This window comes from Pleurodeles waltl, chromosome 4_1 (genome assembly GCF_031143425.1).
Source record: "Pleurodeles waltl isolate 20211129_DDA chromosome 4_1, aPleWal1.hap1.20221129, whole genome shotgun sequence".
NCBI lineage: Eukaryota > Metazoa > Chordata > Amphibia > Caudata > Salamandridae > Pleurodeles > Pleurodeles waltl.
The window spans coordinates 660,557,284-660,583,334 of record NC_090442.1 but is presented as its reverse complement, the minus strand read 5'-3'; the positions used below and the strand labels follow the sequence as shown (position 1 = coordinate 660,583,334).

Below are 26,051 nucleotides of genomic sequence, written 5' to 3'. Positions count from 1 at the left end.
AAACACATTCATAATCCGCTGGCAACCCTGAATTTAAATTTAATTAAGAAACTGTCTGTCTGTTATAGCTGACTAATACATCATTTTAGCCAAATGCTTGCATTGGTACATGAGGTGACTCCCAATATAACATTTGTAATGCGATTCATAGAATTTTGCCCCAGTGAGCTTTATTTCCTAGCATGAATTTTGCTGATCTTGTATCTAAATGGTTTTGTTGAAGAATATAGAATTCGTGATTTTCAGATGGATTGTGATCTAAATAAGGAAAGGGATTGGATTGAGACTTTATTTTCACAATGCAAATAGTAGCCACAATAAAGACTTTTTTCCAGTATGGTGAACTCTTTTAATCATAAAAAAAAAGCCGAGATCCTTCCACATGAGATTCCTTTCCGGTAAAATTTAGTTTAAGTTACTTTAGCTGTGTTTGTGTGAAAAACGACCAAGGATTTGGAATGGATATTCTTGCAAAAAGTATGGATGGAATGTTTCTGAGCATTAAGACTATTTTTTGTCCTGGAAGTATTTCCTTTGGGTTTTGTCTCCAAGGTTTACCTCTGAATTTCATGTAATGTACCTGTGACCCAATGAATCTAGAAAACCAACTGATACAAAATTACATTGGTTAAAGGAACTGACACACAGGCTCTGGTTGTCACATTTCATGAACATTGGTAATAAGTCACTGATAGAAGGCAAGCAACATGATAACTTTCCATTTAGGCACTGTTTAAGTAGAAATGGAATGACATCTCAACATTTACTGTACAGGATGAGATGCATTATGTGTAAACAATCTTTTTGTAGTACTAGGAATAAACAAAAAAATAAAATGTGTCCTTTCTTGTTTTTCTTAATTGTTGTTTTATTTCATTAGGACAAACACTGGCTAATTCGGCAAGCCAAGACCCCCATGGCAAATTCTTCAATTAATTTTCTTGACGATGCTTACAGAAAAAGGTAAATGTGTTTTAAACTTTATTTCAATTATGATTTGTTTTGTATTTCCCATTAGACTCTCCCCAGATGTTCTTTTTAACTTTTACCGAGCATCAAAAGTTGTTCTTGCTCGTTGTGCTATCCTTGAAGACTTTCAGAACAGTTATAACTGTTAGACAAGCAGAGCTCCAGCAAAATAATCAACTTGTACTATTATGAAGTGAAAGACCATCCTGGGTTCAAAATTTATTTCAAAGTACAGTACTTCTACATGGTTTCTAATACTCTTGGAGAGTGAGCCCCATGGATTTGGCAGAAGGCTGCGAGTTGGTATTCTCACTGGGCCAGATCAATCAAGTATTAGCCCAAGCCACTTTCAAACTTTGTTTTTTTTAGGACAATCTGTCACAGCGAGAGAAGGTTTGAGAAATCCTGGAATAGCGTATGGTCAAAGAGAATACTTTCTAAAATTGATATGGGCAGAGGGGTAAAAGAGAGGTTTGTGTGCCCCGTGTATTTCTGTTTGTAATAGAAGTTTAACTGTTTGCTTTCCTAAGAGAAAACTCTAAAAAGAACCAGGTAACTTTACCCCTTCTTCATGGCATACTTTTTTAATATTTCACACATAGGAAAGATATGGCTATATCACCTTCCTGTTATACATGTACTTACTGCACACTTGTAGCCACCATAAGAAATCAAAAGGAACCAGATAGATTAATCCAGAATACACAAGCCCTACTAGAAACCTCATAATTTATATGGATTCTCACTCGCATTTTGTGATATGCTACATCGTAGAGTACTACATCCAGAATGACAATGCATCCGAATGGGTTCAACCTGAATGGGAGCACTAGATAATATGAGTATGACGAAACTGGCAAAGATTAATATTACCTAATAGGAATCTCCAATAATGCCTTTAATGGTGGATTCCTCTGGTAAGGTTAAAAAGAGAGGTGACTCATAGCGATAATAACCACTCCAGCATCATAAGTTTGTTATGTTGTGTTACAGAATGAGAACAGAGGAATCAACAATGATGAAACGTAATTATGTGCCAGCATGGGGTTGCATGTTTTGATTGTGTTTCTCATTAAACATTTTAAATGACTCCCTTATTACCAATATCTTCTTTAAAATGGCCACAAAGATGGGATGCACAGTTTAGAAGGTATTGAGAGTTTTGGAGCCATAGTTGGATCAACCCCTAAAAGTTGTCCACAAAGGACGGGCAAAAGTTGTCAGTTGTTCTTAAGATGGCGGGCAGGTACTGTACAAGACAGCAGTATGACATTTTAGCTTGCAGATCAAGGGACTAAAGAATCACTGCTTTAAATATGGATTCCTTGATTGTGTCAAATGCCCTTTGCATTCACCTCCTTCATTCCTTCCTACATCATTATTCAGAAGACATGAGCCCAGTCTGAAAAATGATCAACTAATTTAACGTAATATTCAGCCAGACCAAGAAAATAACTAAGTTGGTTTTTTTTATTGCCAGAAGCTGCCTTCTCAGTGTTTTGCACCAGTGAAGGCTCTGCCCTCTAAAAACAGTTTTAGGACGATTTTAGTTGCTCAACCTGGTCATGTGGCCTTAGTCAAGGCCAAAGATCCCTGCCTAGTGTACATTCCCAATTCAGTTGTTTATGTCACTATTATGGAGGAACACATATGTCCTGCACATGCATACAAACATCATCCGGGTGGAGTAAATCAGGGTTTCATCTGTATCCGTGGTGCGATTTAAGAAAAAGAGAAATACTCTTGATAGCATGATGATATAGTAGATGCATCATTCATGCGGAAGTGATCCACAGAAAACTGCACTCGTTTCTGAAAAAATTGTGGCACATAAGATACACAAAAAGGACAAAACATACATATGGTCACAGTCATATAGTCCTGTAGGTGTTTTAGTGCCTTACCCATGTAGGTCTTTAATATGGCCTCAAAAGGGGTGGAGAGCCTGTAAATCCACCTTTGTTCTTTTTCAAAAAGCAGTTTTGCCATTTTTATGAGGGGTCCTTGAATCACCAATTGTTCATTGACTACCGACTTCATGTAATTTTCTGTGTGACTCATGGAGTGATTTGTCATGCACGTGATGTTTTTCTTACATGAAATGCTACTCCAGTGCTCACAAACTTGTCTTCATTTTACGGCATGTCATCCCTATATAGCTCAGAAGACATGGGCATGTGGTCGTATAAAGTTTTGGGAATTACAATTGGTATGACATCTCAGTTCCCAATAGTGACATAAACCCAATTCCAGTGTTTTGTATGGACCAATGTGTCTCCAATGCTTTTTCCCATTTTGTTGGAGAACATTTATTTTTCCAGGGCACATTTTCCTGAATTGAAATGTAGCAGATGCGAAAAAGGACTGCTGTGATTTGTTTACTGCTGTTTGGGGCCAGGGTCAGATTACAATGCCCATGATTCAACCCTTGCCCTTCAGGTGGAGCTGGAGGAGGAGGGGGTTTTGTGCTTGTAGCCCTTCCTGCAATCCCGCAGCATGGGATGTGAAAAAAGTCTGCTGCTGTTGTTTATTGCTGTTTGGGGCCAGGGCAAGACCACAGTGCCCAAAATTCAATCCTCGCCCCTCAGGTGGAGCTGAAGGAGGAGGGGCTTGAGCATTTATATTGCTTCCTGTAGCCCTGCAGCGCAGGATGCACCATGACCAAGAGTGGACTCGTCTCCTGCCGGAAGTGGCTGGGTTGAGCCCACCCCCCCTTTTGGTCTTTTATCAAGATGGGAAAGCAGAAAGCAACAGGTAATGCAGCTAAACGTGCCCCCACTTCATCTAAGGGCACTGATATTGACTGTTTTTAAAGCAGACAATGGTTGTTTTGTCTAAAGAGATTGAACTTGCAGAACGCTGTCTCTCTATTGATGAAGGTCCCCATGTTGGTATTCCTTACCTTGTGAGATAGTAGCCAAATTTCCTGTGTGTTGGATATTTCTCTGGATACCAATTGCAGTCTTGCTGCCAACAGTCCCCCTATTCAAAGTGAACCAGCAGCTAAGCGTAAACGAAAAGCCATACAGATCACAGGAAAATCTGACAAACATTATTAATTTGATGATTTTAGCTCCTTAAAATTTATTACAGCAGACTGGTCCTGATAGTTTGTGCACAGAATTTGCTGTTCTTATTGAAAATGTCTTGCAGTCCCTTGTTAAGCAGATTGAGCAAATAGAATTATGTATGGGATCTGCATTTAATTCCTTTGTGACACACCCTACTTTGCTCAGTACCCTTCCCCGAGCCACATTGGTGGCAAAAGAGGCCTTGCCCACGGGTGGAAAAAGTCTGTGCCTCCCCTTGTTGACTATCTGGCGTAATGGCCTAGACTGGTTCACACAACAGGGAAAGCCTATCTATACTGTTAAAAGATGCCCCACAAACATACAGGGATTTGGGGCACATGGTGGATTTATTATGGATTGGGAACAATAGATTTGAATGCATGTAAAGTGCTTTTTGGGGAAAACTTTACTCATGTATCACCTTTATCCCACTATTATACTTGACTGTGATGTCTGTATGTTTGTTTACCACCATAAAATTAATAAGAATTGTTTATTAAAAAAATATCTATTGTGCTTGTGCTAGCTAAATCCTTTTCCAACATGGATTTGTCATAGCTCAGCATTGGGTCATGGCTTGAATCCATCACTTTCACTGTGGAAGAGATTACTATACCATCCAGCATGTCTGGTAAAGCCTGCCGGGCCAGATGGCATTCGATGGGTCTTTATAAGGCAAACATTGATTTTTGGGGACCATTACTCACCAATGGGCTAAACTGTGGTTGGCAATCTACGATATCTAGTTCATAGGTGAAATCTAATATGGTGCCTGTTTCTAAAAAGGACTACCGGCTAGATCCTCATTGGTGCAGGCCTATATCATTATTGAATTTAGTGGTCACGGTTATTGGTAGGGTCGTGCATAAAATAATTCTTGAATGGGCAAGTGACAACAAAATCCTCTGTGAAGTGTGTTTTCCGTGAGGGTCTAGTTACAATGGAACAATGCTTTTGTCTGCATCTTATTATTATCAGCAAATATACCATTGTTAAACGCTGCCGGTTGTACCTGGCCTTCATGGATCTATCTAGCTGTTGATACATTTCAATTATGGCAGCACCACTAACATTGGTTTGGAAACTACTCTATTTGATTTTGTAGCCATTCTGCATGCCGTGTTATCAGCTATTGTTAGGTTTGGAAGCAGTGGTGATTGTAAGCATTCATTTTATCTTGAACGTGGGGTAAGGCAGAGATGCATCCTGGCGCCAATCATATTTACTTTGTACATTAATAATTTAAACTCTGTTCTTAGTAAGAGTGGACAGTATTATTAGCTTTTACCCCAAATGCACTAAGAACTTTTGTGTCTTTTATGGAGCGTCTTGACATCTCAGCAGTGTAATGTCGTTTGGTCCTGTTAGTTAAAGATATTGTACTATTTATGTAAAAGGTGCAGTTCTGGAGAAATTACAGCAACTTCCTTATCTCGGACTCACATTTGACTCTTATAATTCATGGATTCTCCCTACTGTTTCCTTTGGCACCTGGATCAGGGGCTATTCCGAAACCATAAGGGTTTGCAGATAGAGGAAAATTGCTTCTCCAGCGCCACCTTTCCTTACTTTTAGCTCTACACGCTATTTTAGCATGAGGAATTGGCCTAATGTCATATGTTGACCTTCTCATTCAGCTTGCTGCTGTACCTCTATGGATTTCCGTGTAGAAAAATCCTTGCGTCCTGTTAAACCATGATGTTATTGTCGATTGTCTGAAATGTGTTAATGGACTTAAAATACCCTGGTTATCATATATTGTCTGTTTAATAGGCCTTCTTTATTTTTGAAACCCTTGTCCATACGTAAAATAGATACAACTTGGGTAAAGGAATCTCTTATGGATAAGAGGTGAGTATAGAGAGGAGACAATAAACTTAAATAAAAAAGCCTACCATGAGAATGTAGGCTGTTATCCAGACTACCGCAGCTTTTGAACCATGTCTCCATTGGAAATTGGAGCCTGGGAGAGAGGCCCATTGGCTAGATTCAGACTTGACAGAGTGAGAGTTTATCCTTCCCTTTGGGACAATATTGCACTGATTCTGTTTGCCCTGCCCTTGCAATAAAATCTCCAAGCAGACACTGCTGCATTTTATGTTTTTATGTAGATTGTATTTGCCTTATACTAAAATGTTTTTTTTTCTCAGTGTTACAAAAATACAATTTATACCAATGCAAGCATGCTCCGTTTTTTACAATTGTTGAGTATACTGATTGTGCTTTGCTGTAGAATCATTTTAAAAATCTATTAAAGATTTTTTTTTACTTGCTTAGTTAGATATGGTGTTGTAGGTGTGCTCACACAACTTTGATGTTTTGTGTGAGTCACCCTAGAGGATAGTGACTTTCTAGTAGAAACACTCTCCACAATCAAGAACTCCCTCCAGTATTAGCCCATGCCCAAGCGGATGGTTAAATGTGCCCCTGATATATTTAAGGAGCCTGTGATATCCAGGCTTGTAACTCACAGGATTGGAAGGATGTTCAAGCTGGTACCCTCTGATCCACTCTACATTAGGGGTTCGATCCCACTGGGCTCCCTGGTCATTTCCACCACCCAGAAAGGAACGGGCACAGGCAACACCCATCCTCGTAACAAAGAGAGTAAACGTATTGAAGCAGCTGGCAAAAAAAGGTAGCGGTCAGTGTCACCACACACTGGCGCATTGCCAGTTACGTTGGCCCCCTGCCCCGCTATGACAGGGCACAGTGAGAAGAGATTGAGGCTCTACTACAGCATCTCCCTGACCAATACTGCAAAATTGTTGAGGAAATGGTAGGGTTGGAAATGGCTTTCCCTTTTTCTATCAGGTATGCCTTGGATTCAGCTGATACAGCTGCCATGATAGTGAATGCCTCTGTCACCCTCTTCCGCCTCTATCATCACAGACTGGTAGGTTCTATCCATCATCAAGCATGGCTACTGCCTGAAGCCAAAAGCAAGACTGCACACACTTTCCTCATTTGTTAGTACTAGAGCAACTAATTTGGCATTGGCCAATCCATCATCACGTACACCTCCTTGTGGACTATCTCCCAAGGGTGGACAACAACTTTGCAGACCTGCTCAACAGGACACAGCAGTAAGTCCACAAGAAGGAACTTCACCCCCAAGTCCTCTTTCCTTGCTGTCATCGGTGGGGCACCCTAGACATAGACCTTTTCGCCATGTGTGAAAATGAAAAAAGCCCAACCTTCACCTTCAGGTTTCCACACGTTCAGTCCATGGACAATGCTCTGTGGATGAACTGGTCATGGATCTTTGCGTATTCTTTTCATTCTCTCCCACTTCTACCATACATGGTTAGGAAACTGGGGCAAATATCCCTCACCTTGGTGGCTCCCAAGTGGGCCAAACAACCATGGTTCCCAGCCCTCTTAGATACGTCTATCACCCAGCACAAGAAGCTCCCCAACAAGCCGGATCTTGCAACTCAAAATTGTAGAAAGATCTGACACCTGGACCCCAGGCACCTCAACCTAGTGATCTGGCTCTTGAGGTCCTAGAATTTGGTTACTTTAACTTACCTCAAGAGTACATGGATATACGCCAAAAAAGCCAGTAGACCAACCACATGCACCTGCTATGCTACTATTTGGAAACGATTTGTTCACTACTGTACCTTGAGACGCATCAATCCTCTCATACCTACAGTACATGACATAATTTGCTATCTTGTACGTCTACAAAAGTCAAGTTTAGCCTGCACCTTTATTCAACTGCACCTAGCTGCTATTGCTGCATAAATGCAGAACAGGGACACTCGCTCTTCAAAATCCTTGTTGCTAAGGCCTTTATAGAGGGCCTTAAACGTGTCATCCAACCTAGGGTGCCACCTGACCCTGGAATCTCAGTATTGTCCTCACCAAACTCATGGGGCTCCCCTCCAAATCTCTGCATTTCTGCCCCTTCCAGTTCCTCTCTTGGAAAGTTGCCTTTCAGGTAGCCATAACCTCACTTAGGAATGTTAGTGAGCCACAGGCCCTCACACTATGTCTTTCTTCCAGGTCCATAATGACAGTATGGTTCTTATGACCAACTCTTAAGTTCCTTCCTAATGTGTTTTCCCATTCCACCTTAGCCAAACAATTGAGCTCCCAGTCTTTTTTTATTTGAGAGAGCGATTTGCACAATTGGTGTCAGGCTATTGCCTTTGCTCATGCTCATAAAGGCCACCCCATATCGAAGCCAGGTATTGCCAGGTGGATTTTTGCAAAAAGGGCCCTACCTGCTCTCTCCAGGCCAGCAGGGTGCCTCTATGGCTTTTCGTGGGCACATAGCTATAGCTGACATCTGTAAAAGCTGCCACCTGGTCCACTCCACACAACTTCACAAAGCATTACTGTGTAGATACCCTCGCAAGGCAGCAAGCTAGACTGGGTAGACTGTCTTGAGAACTCCTTTTCAAACCTCTGCACGGTCCACTGGTTAGCCACCGCCTAAGGGAGTCCTGCTTCACAGTCGATGCAGAGCATGTGTTTTTACAGCCACAAATGCTACGAATGGGTTTTCTTACTTACTATGTAAGCATCTGTTTGTTGTATGTAGTGCTGTAGAGTAACATGCACCCACCCTCCTCCCCAGAACCCAGTGTTTGCTACAGATACCTTCAGTCTTCAAAATTGTCTATTTTACACACATGGCCAGTGCTCTGTGCTACTCACTACTCCATACCTGCTGTCACCTGCTGAGCAACAAACCATGTATCAGTGGAGTCAGTGCCCTTGCACGTTCATGACCTGAAGAGGAGACACTGAGACCTTGTGATTCGAAAAACGTCATTGAATAAAATAAGTTGCAGCAGCCTGAGCCCAACATTAGATGGCAGGTGTATGAAAAGCATGTGAGTTTCCAGCACTACATGCAATGAACAGATGCTTACAGGGTAAGTAACATAACCCTTATTTTTGTAGGTTCAGCTCCATCATCTGTGAGCATTTGTTGTTTGGATAGTGTAGATGTAAAATCCCTCCTATCTTTCCATTCCTCACACAGTTGTCAATACTGTGGGCATCAATAAACTCTGGGCGTGGACATACCAGGGATTAAAAGTAGGCACTCGGCCTCCTACCTCATTGCGCTCAGACCAAGTTTGTGAGACCTCCTCCCCCAATAGTCTTTGCAGGTCCCCGTGGCCGCTACTCTTCATACACTAGGGTATATGGAACTTGGCATTGCACTCCAGCTCTTGGTCACCCCGGCACTACTCTAAAGTTTCTACCACCAATACCGTTTGGGGATACTGCCATTGCAGTAGGCTTCCTCTGTTCCTCCTACCCAGTTTTAGATGGTCCCTCACCCTACACTATTCCCACCTCCCACTCCTTGCACGGAGGGCCATTCACGCATAACATCTACATTCAGAGACAGCAGGGACATCTTACTTGCAGGCATGGCGGAAGTCCCCCTCCCCTGGACCCCATTCCCTCCCTATTTACTATGCACCCCCCACGTGACATGATTCACTTTCTTACACTGCATGTGCAGGGCATACACACCGCCCGAAATTTTACTCAGTATGCCCTTAAATAAAACATCAACATGCGCAAATAGTCTTCCTACAAGAGATACACACAACAATAGACTAGATAAATCTCTTACGTAAACGCTGCAGAGGCTTTTTGTTTGCAACTACCTACTCCGCATATGCTTTTGGTGCTTTCATCTGTATCAGACCAGGCATCACATTTCAGGTACTTGACATCACCATACACACAGAAGGCTGCTACGTAATCCTGGAGTGGCACCTAGATGGCTGTCCTTTGCTCCTTTGGAGCACTTTTTCTCCCAGCTCTGATCAGGGAGACTACAATTGCATCCTAGATCTCCACCTTGACAGGTTGCATCCACCATTCCCATGCTCCTTTTCCTCCTTACACACTAACAGCATGCCTGCAAAGCTGGGTACAACAATAGTCCCTGGGTGACAATTGGCGGTCTCACAACCCCACTAGAAAACTCTACTCAATACCTCACAAACTCCATGTGCGCCTTGACTGCTTCTTATGTTCGGTGCTCCTGACTCCTTTGGTATGTCACTCAAATTCCTTAGGCGGTGTGCTCTCGGACCATGACGCCCATCTCGTGGACCTACAATGGGTAGCCACAAGGCCCCGACCCCTAGTTGGGGACTCCAATGCAACTGTTTAGACTACCCAGTCTTTCGGGAAGAGCAGGGCACTCATATCCAACATTACTTTGCAGAGAACCAGGACACTGCCTCCATGAGAATGGTGGAATGGGATACTTTTAAAGTGGGGTTGTGTGCCTCTGCATACAACAAGTAGTAGGCGTTCGCAAAACTCTTTCAAAGAAAAAGCAGATGGTGAGAAATGCCAGACCATGCCCCGCGAAGATTCTGCAACTCATAACCATGAAAACATTGTGCACACTGCTCTTAGAGCGCCTCCTCTGCTTTATTTTCACAGCCCATGCAGCTAAAGTTCACAGGGAAGGGGACACGCCCAGCCGGCTCCTATCCTGGCCAAGGTGGTAGGAACATGCAACAACCCCCATCACGAAATTGATTACACCCACTGGTGCCCACATTAATACGCAAGAAGAAATGCTGCAACTATTTCTCACTTATTACTACTCGCTGTACCACACCCCATCTGAGTCTTCCGAGGAACCACTCCCATGCATTCCTTGCAGTCAATAATTGATTCCTTATCCCCACCCCTCCTAGATTTGCCCTCGATACTGAACTAACCACAGGAGACATCACACATTCAATCAGGGACCTGGCCCACAACAAGTTCTCAGGGCTTGACGACCTACCACTCAAGTACTACAGCACTTTTTCTGCACTTCTAGCTCCAAGACTGGCAGGCATATACGAGGTGACTTTGAACGTAAGCAAACTCCCCTGATCGCTCCAGGAATCACTCCTGGTGTCCGTCCCTAAACTGGGTAGAAATCCGACAAAGCCATCATCTTATCGACCCATTGCAATATTAGGAACTGATTACAAAATATTGGGTAAAATATTGGCAGATCGTTATGCCCATGTTCCCACGGACCAAATCCACATTAGCCAAAACGGGTTCGTCCCCTGACGCAGCACCTCCAGAAACAAACACCTGTTATTTCACATACAGGATCGTGTTGAGGGACAATACCCACAAGTAGCCTGTTTAATTTTAGACCTAGCAAAGGCTTTTCACACACGGACATGGCATTAACTTTTCCAGGTCCTAACTCGAATGGGAGTTGGATCATGACTCCTCGCATACACTCAGCTTCTTTACACCAACTCAACACCTCGTGTGCGCCTGGAATGCCCCCTCAAGCCATTATTTTTCCCCTTTTCGATGGAACCCCTAGCCACACGCTTAATGGATGAGGGCCGTGGATAGGGAATACCTCTTATGGAAACGGACTCTCGCAGGGTCCCTGTATGCCAATTGCCTCTTCGTCTACTTACAAGACATCACATCAGACCTTTCCCAACTACAGAATACACTAGATACGTTTGCAAGGAAGGCTGGACTCCGAGTGAACTGGGGTAATTTGGCCATGCACAGCTTCATCCCGACCATCCATCATGATCCATACACCTAGGCAAAACCCCCCTTCACTGGCAGGGAGCGGCTACTTGTTACTTGGGGATTCAACTCTACCATACTTGCTCGTATACATTAGACGGGAACCTTTGGGTGGCACTGTGGGGCATCGAAGAATAAATGCAATTTTGGCGGTCATTACCTCTTGCCCCGATTGGCACTAGCAAAAATGATTATACTACCAGCCTCCTCTACTATTTTAGAAATCTTCCCATAATTCCACCTCGCTCCTTCTTTAAGGAGCTTGACTCTTTACTGGGCAGTCTTATTTGGGGAAACAGGCAACGTCACATAGCCCTTCCAAAATTGCAGCTTCCGATAAACCGAGGACAGCTCGCACCCCGTCTTTCAACTAGTATTTTCTTGCAGCACAGTTACAATGGCTTTCACATCGGACGGCTGGGATGTATACAGGGAGACTTGCAGTCAAGGTGGCATTCTCCCCCTCCCGACTTTCTGCTTTCTCTTGCTCTCAAGAACTACAGCCCCTTCCTCACGACCTCTTCAAGTGGCAGTAGCTTGGACATGTATGGCGAGAATACATTGTATGTCACTGGGATCACTGGTTAATGCTCCCTCACTGTCCCGTTTGGCCTTCCCCAATTCCCCGGGTTCTTCACACGTCACGATCTAGCCCCTTGGACAGAGCACTATATCCACAAAACAGGAGACCTCTTTCTGAATGGCCAGCTCCTCCCTAGTGACAGATAATGATCTAACGCCAGGGCAATTCTTCCTTTACCGTCAGCCCACAAATACATGCCGCACCCTATGAAGTATCATGGGGGCAGAGCCCATTACTTGCAGTACTACAAACTATACTCATAATATGCCCCGGTCTTCACCTCATCCTGTGACAATACAAAGCCATTCGCGACTTAACAATTTCTCCCTTGGATACACTGTGACACAACTGGGAGGAAGAGTTTGGGTGCGTATTGCATGACAAACAGTGGACATGTGTCCCATAATTCACATATTACAAACCTCTAACTTTTCGTGCCACACTGAGCATACCTCTGCCAAGCCCTAATAAATCGTTATTTGCCCCCAGGCAGGCGCATGCTGTCCATGCTGCTGGGTTCTGAATGCAGACCTGGCACATATGCTTTGGTCCTGCCTGTTGTATGCTTATATGTTGATTGTGATTCTACTCTGGATCCCTGCTGCCTCCCAGCAACTCAGTTTGACTTCTGGAAAGTGGGGTTTCCAGAAGGAGAAAGGAGCAGCTGGGCCAGGAAGTTGCGACTTATTGCAAATAAAGCCAGTAAAAAGGAACTATGTTTACTGTCGTAACATTAGAATCTCTGATAAGGTCTTAACTGTGGCGACGAGGGGGAGAAAAAAGGCAACCTTGAGATTTTATCCGACCACTGGATCTAGCTTTTACTGATGCAACGGATCAGCACAACGGTTCGAGGAATGAAACAGGAAACAAGAAAACAAGCGTGTAAATGAGCGTGACGAACATACACAACTGAACAGTGAGTGGCAAATTGTTTTGAAATAACTTACGGAAGCAATAAAGAAGACGCGTTTTTCAAACGGCAGCCACGCGCACATGAAAGGAAGCACGCATATGCATGGGGACGCATAACAGCATAACTTAGTAACGTGACGCGGGTTGAAGATCAATCATTGATGCGCACAGCTGTGATTTAACGCACATTAGCAACAACTTATCTTGACAATAGGGGCGCTATTTAGAAATCGATCGCTGACGCACACAGCCACAGTTAAAGCGCATTGAATATTAAAGCGGCACTGATGCCCACAGTTACAGTTTAATGCGTTTGGAAATGAAAGTGCTGATGCGCACAGCTACAGTTTAATGCACACTACAAAAACAGTTTAAATACATCATTTAAAAAAAAAAAATCAATTAAATATAATAAACGAAATTGTTAAGGTCAGCAAGCACTCAGTAATGGCAATGACACCCCCTCCAATTTTTTTTTTTACAAGATCCAGGGGAACCATGCATGATTTGGGAGGATTGGAAGGGTGCCTTTGTCACTTACTTGGATTCCATAGGAGGAGAGATGTATGTGGAAAAAAGGAAGTTAGCCATTCTAAAACATTGTCTTGGAGTGAAAGGAAGAAAAGTTTGTTTTTTAAACTTTGCCAATACATATTATGAATGAAGGGGGTGGAGAGTCTGATCAAGAAGAAGAAGTATATGAAAATGCTATGAAAGCATTAGAAGAAAACTATGGAAAAAAGATAAACATAGTGGTAGAACGACACAAATTATTTTCATGTGCTCCGAAACAAGGAGAAACAATAGATCAGTATGTAAATGGATTACGAAGATTGGCCAGAACATGCAAATTCAAGGATCTGAATGATGAAATTATTCGTGATCAGTTCATAAATGGAGTGAGAGACACAAAAATACAAGATAAATTACTAGGCTTGGGAACCCCCACTTTAGACAAGACTGTTGAAGTGGCTAAACACATGGAGAATATGTCTCAGTATGTCAAGGAGTTGAATAGCACAGACTCTAGGAATAAAGGACAGAACATAGTGAATGAAGTAAACTTCACCAAGAAAAGTGCAAACAAATTTGAAGAAGAAACTAAGAGGAGGACAAGATTTGAAGGAGGATTTGGAAAAAAGAAAGTGTTTTTCAGATGTGGCAGTAACAAACATTTGGCAGAAGCAAGAAACTGTCCAGATATTAATACCAGATGTTTTAAATGCAGGAAAATAGGATATTTTGCAAGAGTGTGCAGAGTGTCAGATGAAAGCAAATTCAAAAAGTCTGTGAATATAGTAAAGGAGAATGGAGTAGTGAATAAAACAAGGGATGTTAGTACGAGTGAAGATGATGAACTGGCAGTTTTGGCAGTTGAGGAAGGAATCACTTTGGTATGTACCCAACATGGTGTGAAATGTGATGAATGCAATCCACCCAGATGTGTTATTGAAATGAGTGGAGAACAATTACATATGTGGGCAGACTCATGTTCACCATTTACCTTAATAGACAAGTGAGTAAGGGAAGGTTTAAAGAATAACAAGCTTAAACCTATGGATGTGGAGCCAGAAGGATATTGCGGTGGAAGACTCCCAATATTAGGGTACTTTGAAGCGGAACTTGTATTTAAAAACAGAAAGACATGTGGAAAGTATATGTAGTGCAACAAGGGAGGTCGTTACTCGGATGGAAAGAGCAACGTGCATTGGAGGTCATATTGAACACAAATCATCCGGAACAAGTATTGTTGACAGAATTGAATAGTGAAGAAAAGTGGGTGACGAAATTTCCTGAGTTGTTTAGTGAAAAACTGGGTTGTCTCAATTTGAAAATCAAATCATTTTAAAGGAAGGGGCTGTGCCAAAAGTGCACAAAGCACAAATGGTGCCAATGGCACTGAGGGATAAACTGAAAGAGGAACTTCAAAGGTTATGTAGAGAAGGTGTAATCCTTCTAACCCATAGAAGTATCCGAATGGTTATATACTGTTGTTATAGCAAAGAAACCCGATGGGAGAATTCGGATGTGCATTGATTTGAGGGACTTAAATGAAAGTATATTGATTGACCGGCACCCATTAGGAAAGATAAACAAAATGTTAACCAGTGTTAGAAAGGGAAGGTATTTTACAACATTGGATTTATCTAATGCTTGTCATCAGGTGCGTCTCTTGAAAAATTCTCTGCACTTAACCTCGTTCATCACAACCGAAGGAGCGTTTCAATGTGTAAGAATGCCTTTTGGTCTAGCTTCTGCTTCTGCAGTATTTCAGAGAGTGATGCAAAAGATTTTGAATAACATGGACAACACATTAGTCTTCCAAGATGATGTATTAGTATGGGGAGAAAGCAAACAAGCACACAATGAGGTATTGAAGAAAGTACTGGAAAGATTGGAAAAAGCAGGACTTACCATCAGCAGGAATAAGTGTAAATTTTGTGTTGAAGAGGTGGAGTACTTAGGACATACGTTATACCAAGATGGGATAAAACCGAAGTTAAAATTAATGGATGCAATAGAGAAGGCTCCCTCTCCTCAAAATAAGGAACAACTAAGATCGTTTCTCGGCTTGGCAGAATATTATACAAAGTTTGTAGATCATTTTGCAGACAGGATGCATGTGCTGAGAGAATTAATGAAAAAAGGTTGCCATTTTAAGTGGTCCAAGGAGTGTCAAGAAGCGTTTGATTTGGTTAAGAATTCAATAATAAAAGCCATCACACTGAAACCGTATGATCCAGAAGATAAGACTGTGATAGAGGCAGATGCAAGTAATTATGGTTTGGGAGCGGCATTGTTGCAACAGCATGAAGGCAGAGAGAGAGTGGTAGCTTTTGTGTTGCGCACATTGAGGGGAGCTTAACTGACATATTCAACTATTGAAAAGGAGGCATTGGCATGCTGGTGGAGTGTACAACATTTTTGCACATATGTTTGGGGTACAGAATTTGAACTACGTGCAGATCACAAACCATTGATAGATATTTTCACCACTAGAGGGGCCAGCAAGGCTACACCTAGAATTGCCAAGTGGATACATAGACTTCAAGAGTATACATTCAAAATGAAATATGTGCCGGGAATAAATAATATAAATGCCAATTGCATGTCCAGATTGCCAGTGGACGATGAAGAAAAATATTAAGAAGATTAGTGGATGGTGGCAGATATATCAGATATGTGGGGAGCCATAGACAGGGAGGAGTGGAAAACTGCTGTAGAATCAGATGCTGTGTTAGAAAAGTTAATGAAAGAATTACCGGTGGTGAAACGAAGGAATTTGGATGCTGAACTAGATGTATTCAAGAATGTATGGCAGGAATTGTCAATTCTGGTTGGTGTAGTGAGAAGGGGTGAAAAACTGGTAGTGCCTGAACGTTTAAGAGAAAGAGTGCTGAAATTGATGCATGAAGGTCATGGCAGCATGTCTGCCATGAAAAGGAAGATTTGAGCGGATTTTTGGTGGCCAGGAATGGACAAACAGATTGAAAAATATGTCAGGGAATGTATTGCATACACATGTAATGATAAATCACATATGTTGCAAGAATCAGCCATTAAATCATTGGATTTATCGGGGAAAGCATGGGAGAAGGTGGCAATTGATATATGTGGTCCATTCGAGTGTCTGGGCTGGTCAGACAGGTTTGCTATAGTCATGATGGATTATTATTCAAAGTGACCGGAAGTGGCATTTATGAAAGAAGTAAGAACATGTAATGTGATATCATTCTGTAAAGGGATATTTAGAAAGGAGGGATGTCCTGGGGAAATAGTCAGTGACAGTGGTCCACAATTCACGTCTATTGAAAATGAAAATTCTCTCAAGAAGTGGGGAATTAAACATTGTAAGACACCTGTGTATCATCCGAGGGGTAACGGAATGATTGAATGATTTAATCAAGTGTTGGGGAAAAACATTCAATTAGCTATGTTCAACAACTCCTCTTGGAGGAATCATGTTAGAGATATGTTTTGGAGATACAGAACCACTCCACATAGTGTGACTGGGGAAACACCGTTTTTGCTATTGAAGGGAAGGGTACTGTGTACTGTGGCGGTGCCAGCATGGATGGTTAATGAAAAGGGTGGGATTAATCACAAGGAGATTGGTGAAAGGGTGAGAGAGTATCAAGAACAATATGAATCAAGACACAATAACAAAATTAAGAAGCAGCAAAAGGTGTATGAAAAAGGAGCATGGGTGAGAGTAAGTACGGGGAATATTGCAAGGAAGGGTGAATCTAAATTTTTGGAACCTAGATGTGTGACAGATGTGAAGGGAAGTTGGGTAAAGTTATCGGATGGCAACTGGTGTAATATCAGGAGAACGGTAAGGTGTACTGATGTGGAAAAGAATGAATGGTTGAGGAAGAAGGGGTTGACTGAAATACGAATTACTGGTAATAAAGTAAAAGAGGAGTGTAGTGGAAACAAAACTGCGGTAAGAGGACCCAGCGAAAGGATCAAGGAAAGATCAAGATCATTGAGAGACTATGTATGCTATTAAAGCATCAGAATTAGGAATTTACATTTAAAAGTTAATTAGTATGAATTGTATTGTTAGAGTTATGTTAGGATATGGTATGTGTTGTATTCTTATATGTTGATTGTGATTTTACACTGGAACCCTGCTGTCTCCCAGCACCTCAGTTTGACTTTTGAAATGTGGAGATTCCAGAAGGAGGAAGGAGCGGTTGGTGAGGAGGACAGCTGGGCCAGGGGTTGCAACTTATTGCGTATAAAGCCAGTAAAAAGTAACTACGTTTACTGCCTTAACCGTAACATTAGAATCACTGATAAGGTCTTAACACTGCCCTCCTTCATTTTTGGGAAAAGGTACATGGCACACTGCAGATTACTGTACTCACAGACATTCACACCTGGGAAGCATGCACAATTGGCCTCCCTAGTACTCCTCATTGCCAAACACACGCTCACCCTGCACTGGTGCTCCCCAACAACTCCTCCAATAGTTGTTTGGAATGAGGCAGTCCGTGAGTGGGGGATGGCTGAAGATACCGTCCTTCGATACAAAGAGGTATGTAACCTCTGCAAGCAACCTATTTCCTTTCACTGGGCTACCCTTTTCTTCCGCAGTTTCTTCCGCACACTGGGAATGATTATCTCCCCTCCCCCCAATCGATCCACGAGAGCTCCTCTATTCACCACTGCCTCAACAATGATCTTCCTCCTTCACCTGTCTTCAGTGCCTTTCACTCTTCTTTCCTCGCCAGTGGCCCTCAGCCACATGGCCAGTGCCCATAATTCCTGCTTTTTGACAAATGTGCCCCACCGTACTCCCCATCTCGCTCCTCACACCCCAGACCCTAATTTATACGGTCTGCACAACACTCTTCATCTACACATTGATTGCAGCTTTATCCACAAAATAGCTACCCAATTGACATACTTGCTACTCTTTTACTTGTATCCATCCCTCAAAGATCTGTTTGAACATGCTTACTCAAGCAGTTAAATGCTGTCGGCTGTATTTGTTGCTGTACTTATAAAACCTATTACAATTGATTAAAAAAAATATATATATATCATGCTGTCTTTGGATCAAGGCAAGATTGCCGCTCTGATTTTACTCAATCTCTTGGCCGCAATCAACACTGTCCCACATGCCAACTTGGTGGTTGGGGGCATAGTGTGGGACTGGGTTAAATTGTTTCTAGATTCCAGAGGGCATGCGGTCTGGTTGGTGCCCTTTTCATCAGTTGTGACATCTTTTAAGCTGGAGATACCACAGGGCTCTTCATTGAGTCAACCCTATTCAACATATTTATGGCCCTGCTCCTCAGGTTGAGTTTTTTGGGTGCTAAATCATCTCATATGCTGGTGATACGCTGTTGCTTCTCTCTCTTGACAGTGTCTCCACATTGCTGGAGAAGTCTTTAAAAGCTTGAATGCACTCAGTCGTTGACTGGGTGCTTAGAAGTGAGCTTAAATACAATTCAGATAAGGCAAGTTCTGTTTGGGTTCCTTGAAGCCAACTGTTGAGAGGTGGGTTGGTCTTCATCCCTGCCAGCTCCCTCACCTCCTTTCTCAATGGCAAAGAACTTGGGAGTCAAATTTAATCTTTTCAACTACAGGTTCCAGCTGTTGATGATGCCTGGTTTGGGTTGCATAGCACCATGAAGAAAGTTCTGTTTCTGTTGCCTCTTCAAAGTAGGAAGGTGATGATTCATTCCTAGATTCAGTCTAGGCTTGGCACTTTATTTAGGGCTGTAGGAAGCTCTGCTTGGTCATCTTCAGGTAGGTCAGAATGCTGCAGCTCGCCTTATTTTGAGACTCCCTAGGCATACCCTGGTCTCCTCCCGTCGAATATCTCTCATCTGACTGCCCAGATTACTTTTAAATCTTTAGTGTTGGTCCATCGAGCACTTTTTCTTCTGAGTATTTGCTATCTCGCTGAAGGATTCTCACCTTTTTGTATATCAAGAGCATCGTGTTTGACGAAGCTTGTTGGTAGTGCCGCTGATCAGGCTCATTAGGTAAAGAGAGCACTCCTTTTCCTTGGGCGCAGCGGCATGGAACCAGCTCCCCCTTAAATTGCGGACCCTGGCTTTGGAATTTGTTTTACATAGGCTACTGAAAACCTGTCTGTTTTCTTCTGCTTAATCTGGTTTTCAGGTATTATTTTTATTTTCTTCCTTTTGGCTGCACCTGCAGCTCATGCACTCCTTGGAGTAGTTGAGTGCTTCACAAAACCCAGACATTCTTTAATTCATTCATGGAGCAGTTCCATTAATGTCCATGAAGCACTTCTGTGGATGTCCACGTAGTACGTCCATGGAGGCCTATGGGAGTATTTCCATGGAACATCATGGGTTACCTCTGTACACTGGTAGAAAGTATTGCACAGCACTGGGGTTGCTGGCTTTCTCTTTCAAGATATTGACAGTATGGAAGATCTACTAAGATCTGGTATTTTAAGGGGTCTCTATGAATTAGAGCTATCCCGCCTGCTTTTTTTTATCCTCTCAGTCCATCCACAAAATCGAGTAATTTTGTAGGAGTCTAACATGGGTTGCGAGAAGTTGTTTGAATAATGACTAAACATCTAGGTCAAGAAATGTACTGGTGTCACTTATTTCCATTTTTTTCTGCTGCTGAGGTGTAGTTGTTTTTTTGTAGTCTTCATTACAGTCGGCTGGATGTTCTTTTCTATTAGGCTACTGGAGGGAGAATCACAATAGCAAAGGCTTAGTTGTATTTTCTCTTAATGGAGACTTTGAAAATGTGATTTTCTAAGAAGGACGTGCTTTTCTGAATTAGACAGTTATAGATAATGTGTCTACTTGGAGACTATTGTGAAATATTGAGATGAATATTGTCTGAAATTAGCTGTGGAACGGATGTCCTTACATGTTAGGGTTGAGTAAGTCTCTTGCAGTTTTTTGGTTTGAGAATGTTTCCACAATGGAGTTTGAGATTGCTTGAGAGTGGGGTGAGTGATTTTGCCGTTTGTCTGCCTACAGTGTGAAATGTGTACGTTTATGAAGTAATGATTTCAGTGCTGCAAAGTCATTGTCTAGCAACCTATAGTTTTGATTAAACTATAACCTTCATCTTGCCTTTTTGTTGAATAGAGGGTATGATTTAAGCACATGGTCTCTTTCATTTTGGTTCTCTACTTTCTTTTGAGGTAGAATTTTGTTCGATTTTGATAGGGTCAAGGTTGAATAGATCATGTTGATTATTTGATTGAGACTAATGTTTGTAACCAATTATGGCTCATAATGTATTGAGCATTAGGTGAGCCATATTCTGTATTTATTTGAGGGTCCTTGTGCACTGTTATAATTCTCTGGAAGATGGGTGTTGTTGAACATGTGAGATATTACAAGTAGTGAAGTACTGATTATCTGTCTTTAGGATCTGGGCATCAGCGGATGACAGCAAAGTTCTAGTTGTGCTGTCAGTGGTTCGTTACTTACAGCAGAATATTATATGATAATAATGAATACCTTTCTTGATTATTATTTTTTTTTTGTAGCCAACTTTGAGATTTCATATAGTGGATAAGTTTTTTTCACTATGTTTTAGGGGTATGGTAGATGTCAACATTTAATATATTGGGGTTAGCTTGAATCGGGTTTTGGTGAGGGTCAGATGGTCATTTATCATGTAGGAGTTGAAGCCTGACTTAGTTAATTCTTCAGAAGGGAAGAAGGGTACGGGGAGAACAGTTGTGGCCATGTTTATTCGTAATAGAGGGGTTGGATGTCAGAAGTTAAGTTATTACTTGTATAGGGTATAATGCTTCTGTCAGTATTGAGGGCTGCTTACTATTCATGTTTATGGTTCGTTCTATACAAACTCCAGGAGGCCAATGCAAGTGATTTGTAACGTTAAAACACATTATGATTTAAACGATTTAGCTCAATTGCTAAAAACATTTTAGCTGTCCTTTAGTCAGTGATTAATCTGGTATGCTGGACATATAGTGAACGAAATACCAACAGTTGTTGGTACCACTGTTTGGCTGATTGAAACACTTATCCTGTCAGACACTTAGTTAAAGTAGAGTGACACTTTAGTGTATGTATTTACACATCAGCTCTTGACTGCTGATCATTTGCTGATCAATATACATGGCTACAATGATAGCAATTTATTCATTCAGCCTCATTCCTTTAGTAGGGCATAGAGCTTGTCATGGACCTGCAATAGCCTTATAATGTACAGCAAGGGGGGTACGTTATCCTATATATTACAAGTGCATTATAACCAGCAGCACTCTAAATACAGCAGACAGGGTATCACTACATTTGTGAAAGACTATAACTTGTCTGCCATACTCTTACTAAGGCCCTTATGCTCTGTGAGACGTTGTGCTACTCTGGGTTGTGCAGTCACTCCACATCGTTGTTGCAGGGAATGCTTGGCTTCATAGCTTATCCAAGTTGCTGGGCTGCAAATGCGTAGGACACAACAAAGGTTGCCTAGTTTTAATAAAAGTCTATTGGAGCCCCTATATAATGCACCATGCCCCTGGCAAGGCTGCCAATTTATCATATTTTCATTGATACGTGGGCTCCCTTTCGGGGTTGTTGTGTTAAAAGGATGTTAGACATAGTATCTTCTATGTGTGAGCTGTTGATGGTGCATGAGATTTGCAGACGTGCTTCAAAACATGAGTATGTTGCAGTTCATACAAGTAGAGTCTGTGAAGAGTTGTGGCAGTCACACATACCAGCTGCTAGTTTCTAAGGATCAAAGTTAGTTGATTTCAGTGATGGGAAGAGTCAAGTATTTAATGCTTTCCAAAGTTGTAAGTGATATTCAGTGCTTCTTAGTCTCAGTGTTGTTGAGTTCTAGAGCTTAGCTGTTTTGATAGAGAAGGAGTTTTCACAAGTTCATATCTTTCTAAGTGGAAGTATCATCAGTAGTGGGGCAAGCCTTAAGCACAGACATTTTGTTTGGTGATGCAAGTGAATATTTTTTAAAGGAATAGGATTCAGTCCCATAGATTGCACAGTGAGCCATACACATTGATTTTAAGGTCATCCCTATAGCTACTTGGAGCTAGTGCAGGTGAAAAACCCCAGTTGTGATATGGATTTGCATCATTAGGTTTAGGATCTGTCGGGCGGCAAAGTTGTGAATGCTTTGTTGTTATCACAATATCTGAGTTGTGTGTAGTTTTCACAATATAGAAAATGGTGTTCAGAAATGGTCACTGGCGTAGTTAAAGAGGAAAAAGTACTAGAGAGATTGTAGTTTGGACCTTTTGAGGAACCCCAGGTATGGGAAAATTCACCATGTGAAAGCTTTGTTTGGTCATTCAAATGCTTGTGATACTTTAGAGTGTAGAGCTGATTGCTCCTAAATTCCTTATTACAGGTGTGTATAGTGGTGGTGGTCCTAGCTACTCAGGCCAAATGGTCGAACACTGATGATTCATCCACGTGCCACATGAAAGAATCTCCATTTTTAAGGTGTTGAACTTGGAATGTTAAGCAATCGTTAAATGGCCAACTGTTTTAAAGCATTTCCCCATGGGGCATGAATCAAAGACAGCAAATTTTCAAGCTTTGTAATGAGTGAGTTGAGTGACATCTGCATTATTGTGGCAGTTTAGATTAAAGGAGTATGTGACCTCTGGTTAGTGGTCTGGCGTAAGAGGGGAACAGTGGTTGGGGCTTGTGATTCACCGGCGGTGGAAGTGCACGGTTAAAGAAGAAAGGGGAAAGTGAAATATACTGATTGGTGAATTAAGATGCAAACTATTTCAGGACAGTTCCTTGATTTCCTGGTTCATGAAGTATTTGAAGGAAGGTGGGATGGGGAACAGTGTTAACGAATGGCAAGCAATCAAGTTGCAGTAGAACGGGTACACCACTTTTTTTCTTTTCTTCCCAAGGTTCAGTTGGTCGGTATTTATTAAGGTAGGATAGGTCAGAGTCAGGTTATTTTTGAAATGGGTTTCATATGTCATTTTTGGTTTTCTTGAGAAATTGACACTCATTAAGGAATGATTATGCCCCAGTTGGAATAGCCTCAGAGCTTCAAGTTTACGTCCCACTGTCTGGGTAGACCCAGAAACTGTTTAAAAGGTAAGTCATTGATCCAAGGTTAGCGAGAAGGTATTTTGGTTCTTATGAATTAGGCCTGTCAAGTCAAATGCTGATGTCCCCAAATAGGCAAATGTTTGAGTGTTTTAAGATATTCTTAGCAATTAAGTCAAAGAAAACTTCAGTAAATACTAGGTTGTACAGCAATGACCAGTAGATTAGAAGGAATGTGCAAGTGAACGTTGGTGATGATGAGCATCTGATGAATAGTAATTCACATTCAGGGACTTCATTGTCCTCTGATACTTTGGTCAGGAGGCAGATTTGTGGGCAATGGCTAATCTACCTTCAGAATGTTTTGCTAGACTATTTTTTATTGAACAGCTTTTACCCAGTAAAATAAGTTAGTGTAGCATGTGTAGTGCACCATCACTCCACCACTTTCTTGTCACAAAAAGTAGATCGGCTGTTATTCTATATCAGATCCATTATTCATTGATCTGCCACTCAGGACAATGCAGGATTGGAAGTAGGGATATTTGAGATGTTATGAGAGAGTAAAGTACCAGTTACAATAGGTTCAGACAGGGGAATCAAAGGTAGGGAAAGGTCCAGATAAGATTCAGAAATGCTCGGGATCTCGGAGAGAAAGGAATAGGGGGGAGGGAGTTTAGTCCAGCACATAAAATTAATACAGAATTTATTAGTGCAACAGGGGAAGATGTGAAGGGATATAGAATGGTTTAGGCATGAAGTGGAAAGAGTAGTGAGCAGAAAGAGGAGAATGGGGTAGATGGGAGTAAGTTAGATGATGTTGAGAGGTGGACGATAAAGAAGCTTTCATAGCGTAACATGGTTTGTTACTGAGTTGACATGTCCAAGACAGTGGCAAAATGGGAGTTTGATTTAGGAAAGGACTGTAATCATTTCAGGACATAGGTAAAGTACTGAAGCATATGAGGGATGGTTTGGAGTGGGGAAGATAGAGGGAGGGAGGGATAATTAAAAGTGTGATTATTAGATATATGAATGGGGTGAGAGTAGTAAGAAGGGGGAAAAGGGATACTGTGAAAATGGTGGGGTCAAAAGAGGGTGGAGGTAATTAGAGAGGTTAGGTTGGTTAGGTACTAAGAAGATTGGTCGTATAGATAGCAAGTGATATGGAGAATGGATAGAGAGGAAAGTGTATAATATTTCAAATTGTTCTCTCTGAAGGAGGACATTGCTTCTGTTGCAGTATCTCTTTACTTTTTTGGGGTTCCAAGTGAGACAAAGGTGACTGTTGGTGTTTGTTCCTGGAGTTTGTATTTCTGCTTGGGCAGTTAGGCATTGATAGGAGAAACTTGTAGATTTTAAATGATAGAAGTGATTTAGGGATGCAGTCATCAGAGAGATGTTGGTGGGAATAGTAATAGGCTAGCAGGAGCTGAGCCAAATGTATTTGCAGATTTGTACCTAGTGTGGGGGGAACAGCACTACTAATGTCTGAAAACATATGCAGAGAGATTTTGACTCACACATGCTAGGTTAAATACCACTTGTCAGGCAACTGAGTACCTAGAAGAGCTGAGGACCTGGGGCCAGATGTAGCAAAGTATTTGCACGTCGCAAACGGCGAAAATCGCCGTTTGCGAGGTGCAAATGCCTCTTTGCTATGCAGAAATGCATATTGCGAGTCGGTACCGACTCGCAATATGCATTTCAGAATCGCAAATAGGAAGGGGTGTTCCCTTCCTATTTGCGATTCGGAGTGGAATGCAATACCATTTGCGACCGCATATGCGGTCGCAAAGGGTATCGCAGTTACCATCCACTTCAAGTGGATGGTAACCCACTCGCAAATTGGAAGGGGTCCCCACGGGACCCCTTCCAGTTTGTGAATGGACCCAAAACATTTTTTTCAGGGCAGGTAGTGGTCCAAGGGACTACTCCCTGCCCTGAAAAAATACCGAAACTAAAGGTTTCGTTTTTTTTTTTAAGTGCAGCTCGTTTTCCTTTAAGGAAAACGGGCTACACTTAAAAAAAAAAAAAAAAACTGCTTTATTGAAAGCAGTCACGAACATGGAGGTCTGCTGACGACAGCAGGCCTCCATGTTTGCGAGTGCCTATACTCGCTATGGGGCCGCAATTTGCGACCCACCTCATGAATATTCATGAGGTGGGTCATTGCGACCCCATAGCGAGTTGCAGTCGGTGTCTGAGACACCGTACTGCATACCAATTTGCGAGGTGCAAATTGCGAGTCGCATGGACTCGCACTTTGCACCTCGCAAATTGTTACGTTGCTACATCTGGCCCCTGGTGTAGTAGAATGCAAAGTGCTGTTTGGTACATTCTAGAATAGCTGTTTCTTAGTCTACCTACTTTCCAATCATGTTAATTGTTAGCAGTTATGAGCACTAGAAGCAGGCCTCCCAGTGATCACAAACATTA

General features: G+C 42.0%; 1 protein-coding gene across 1 annotated transcript in view; it reads left to right on the top strand.

The window, feature by feature from the left end:
* The window catches only part of GNS (glucosamine (N-acetyl)-6-sulfatase), a 187,851-nt gene that overhangs the window by 70,217 nt on the left and 91,583 nt on the right, over positions 1-26,051 (top strand). Inside the window, exon 7 of the mRNA XM_069229138.1 lies at positions 881-963. Within this exon, the coding sequence (XP_069085239.1) occupies positions 881-963 (83 nt within the window). The remainder of the gene's footprint in view (positions 1-880; positions 964-26,051) is intronic.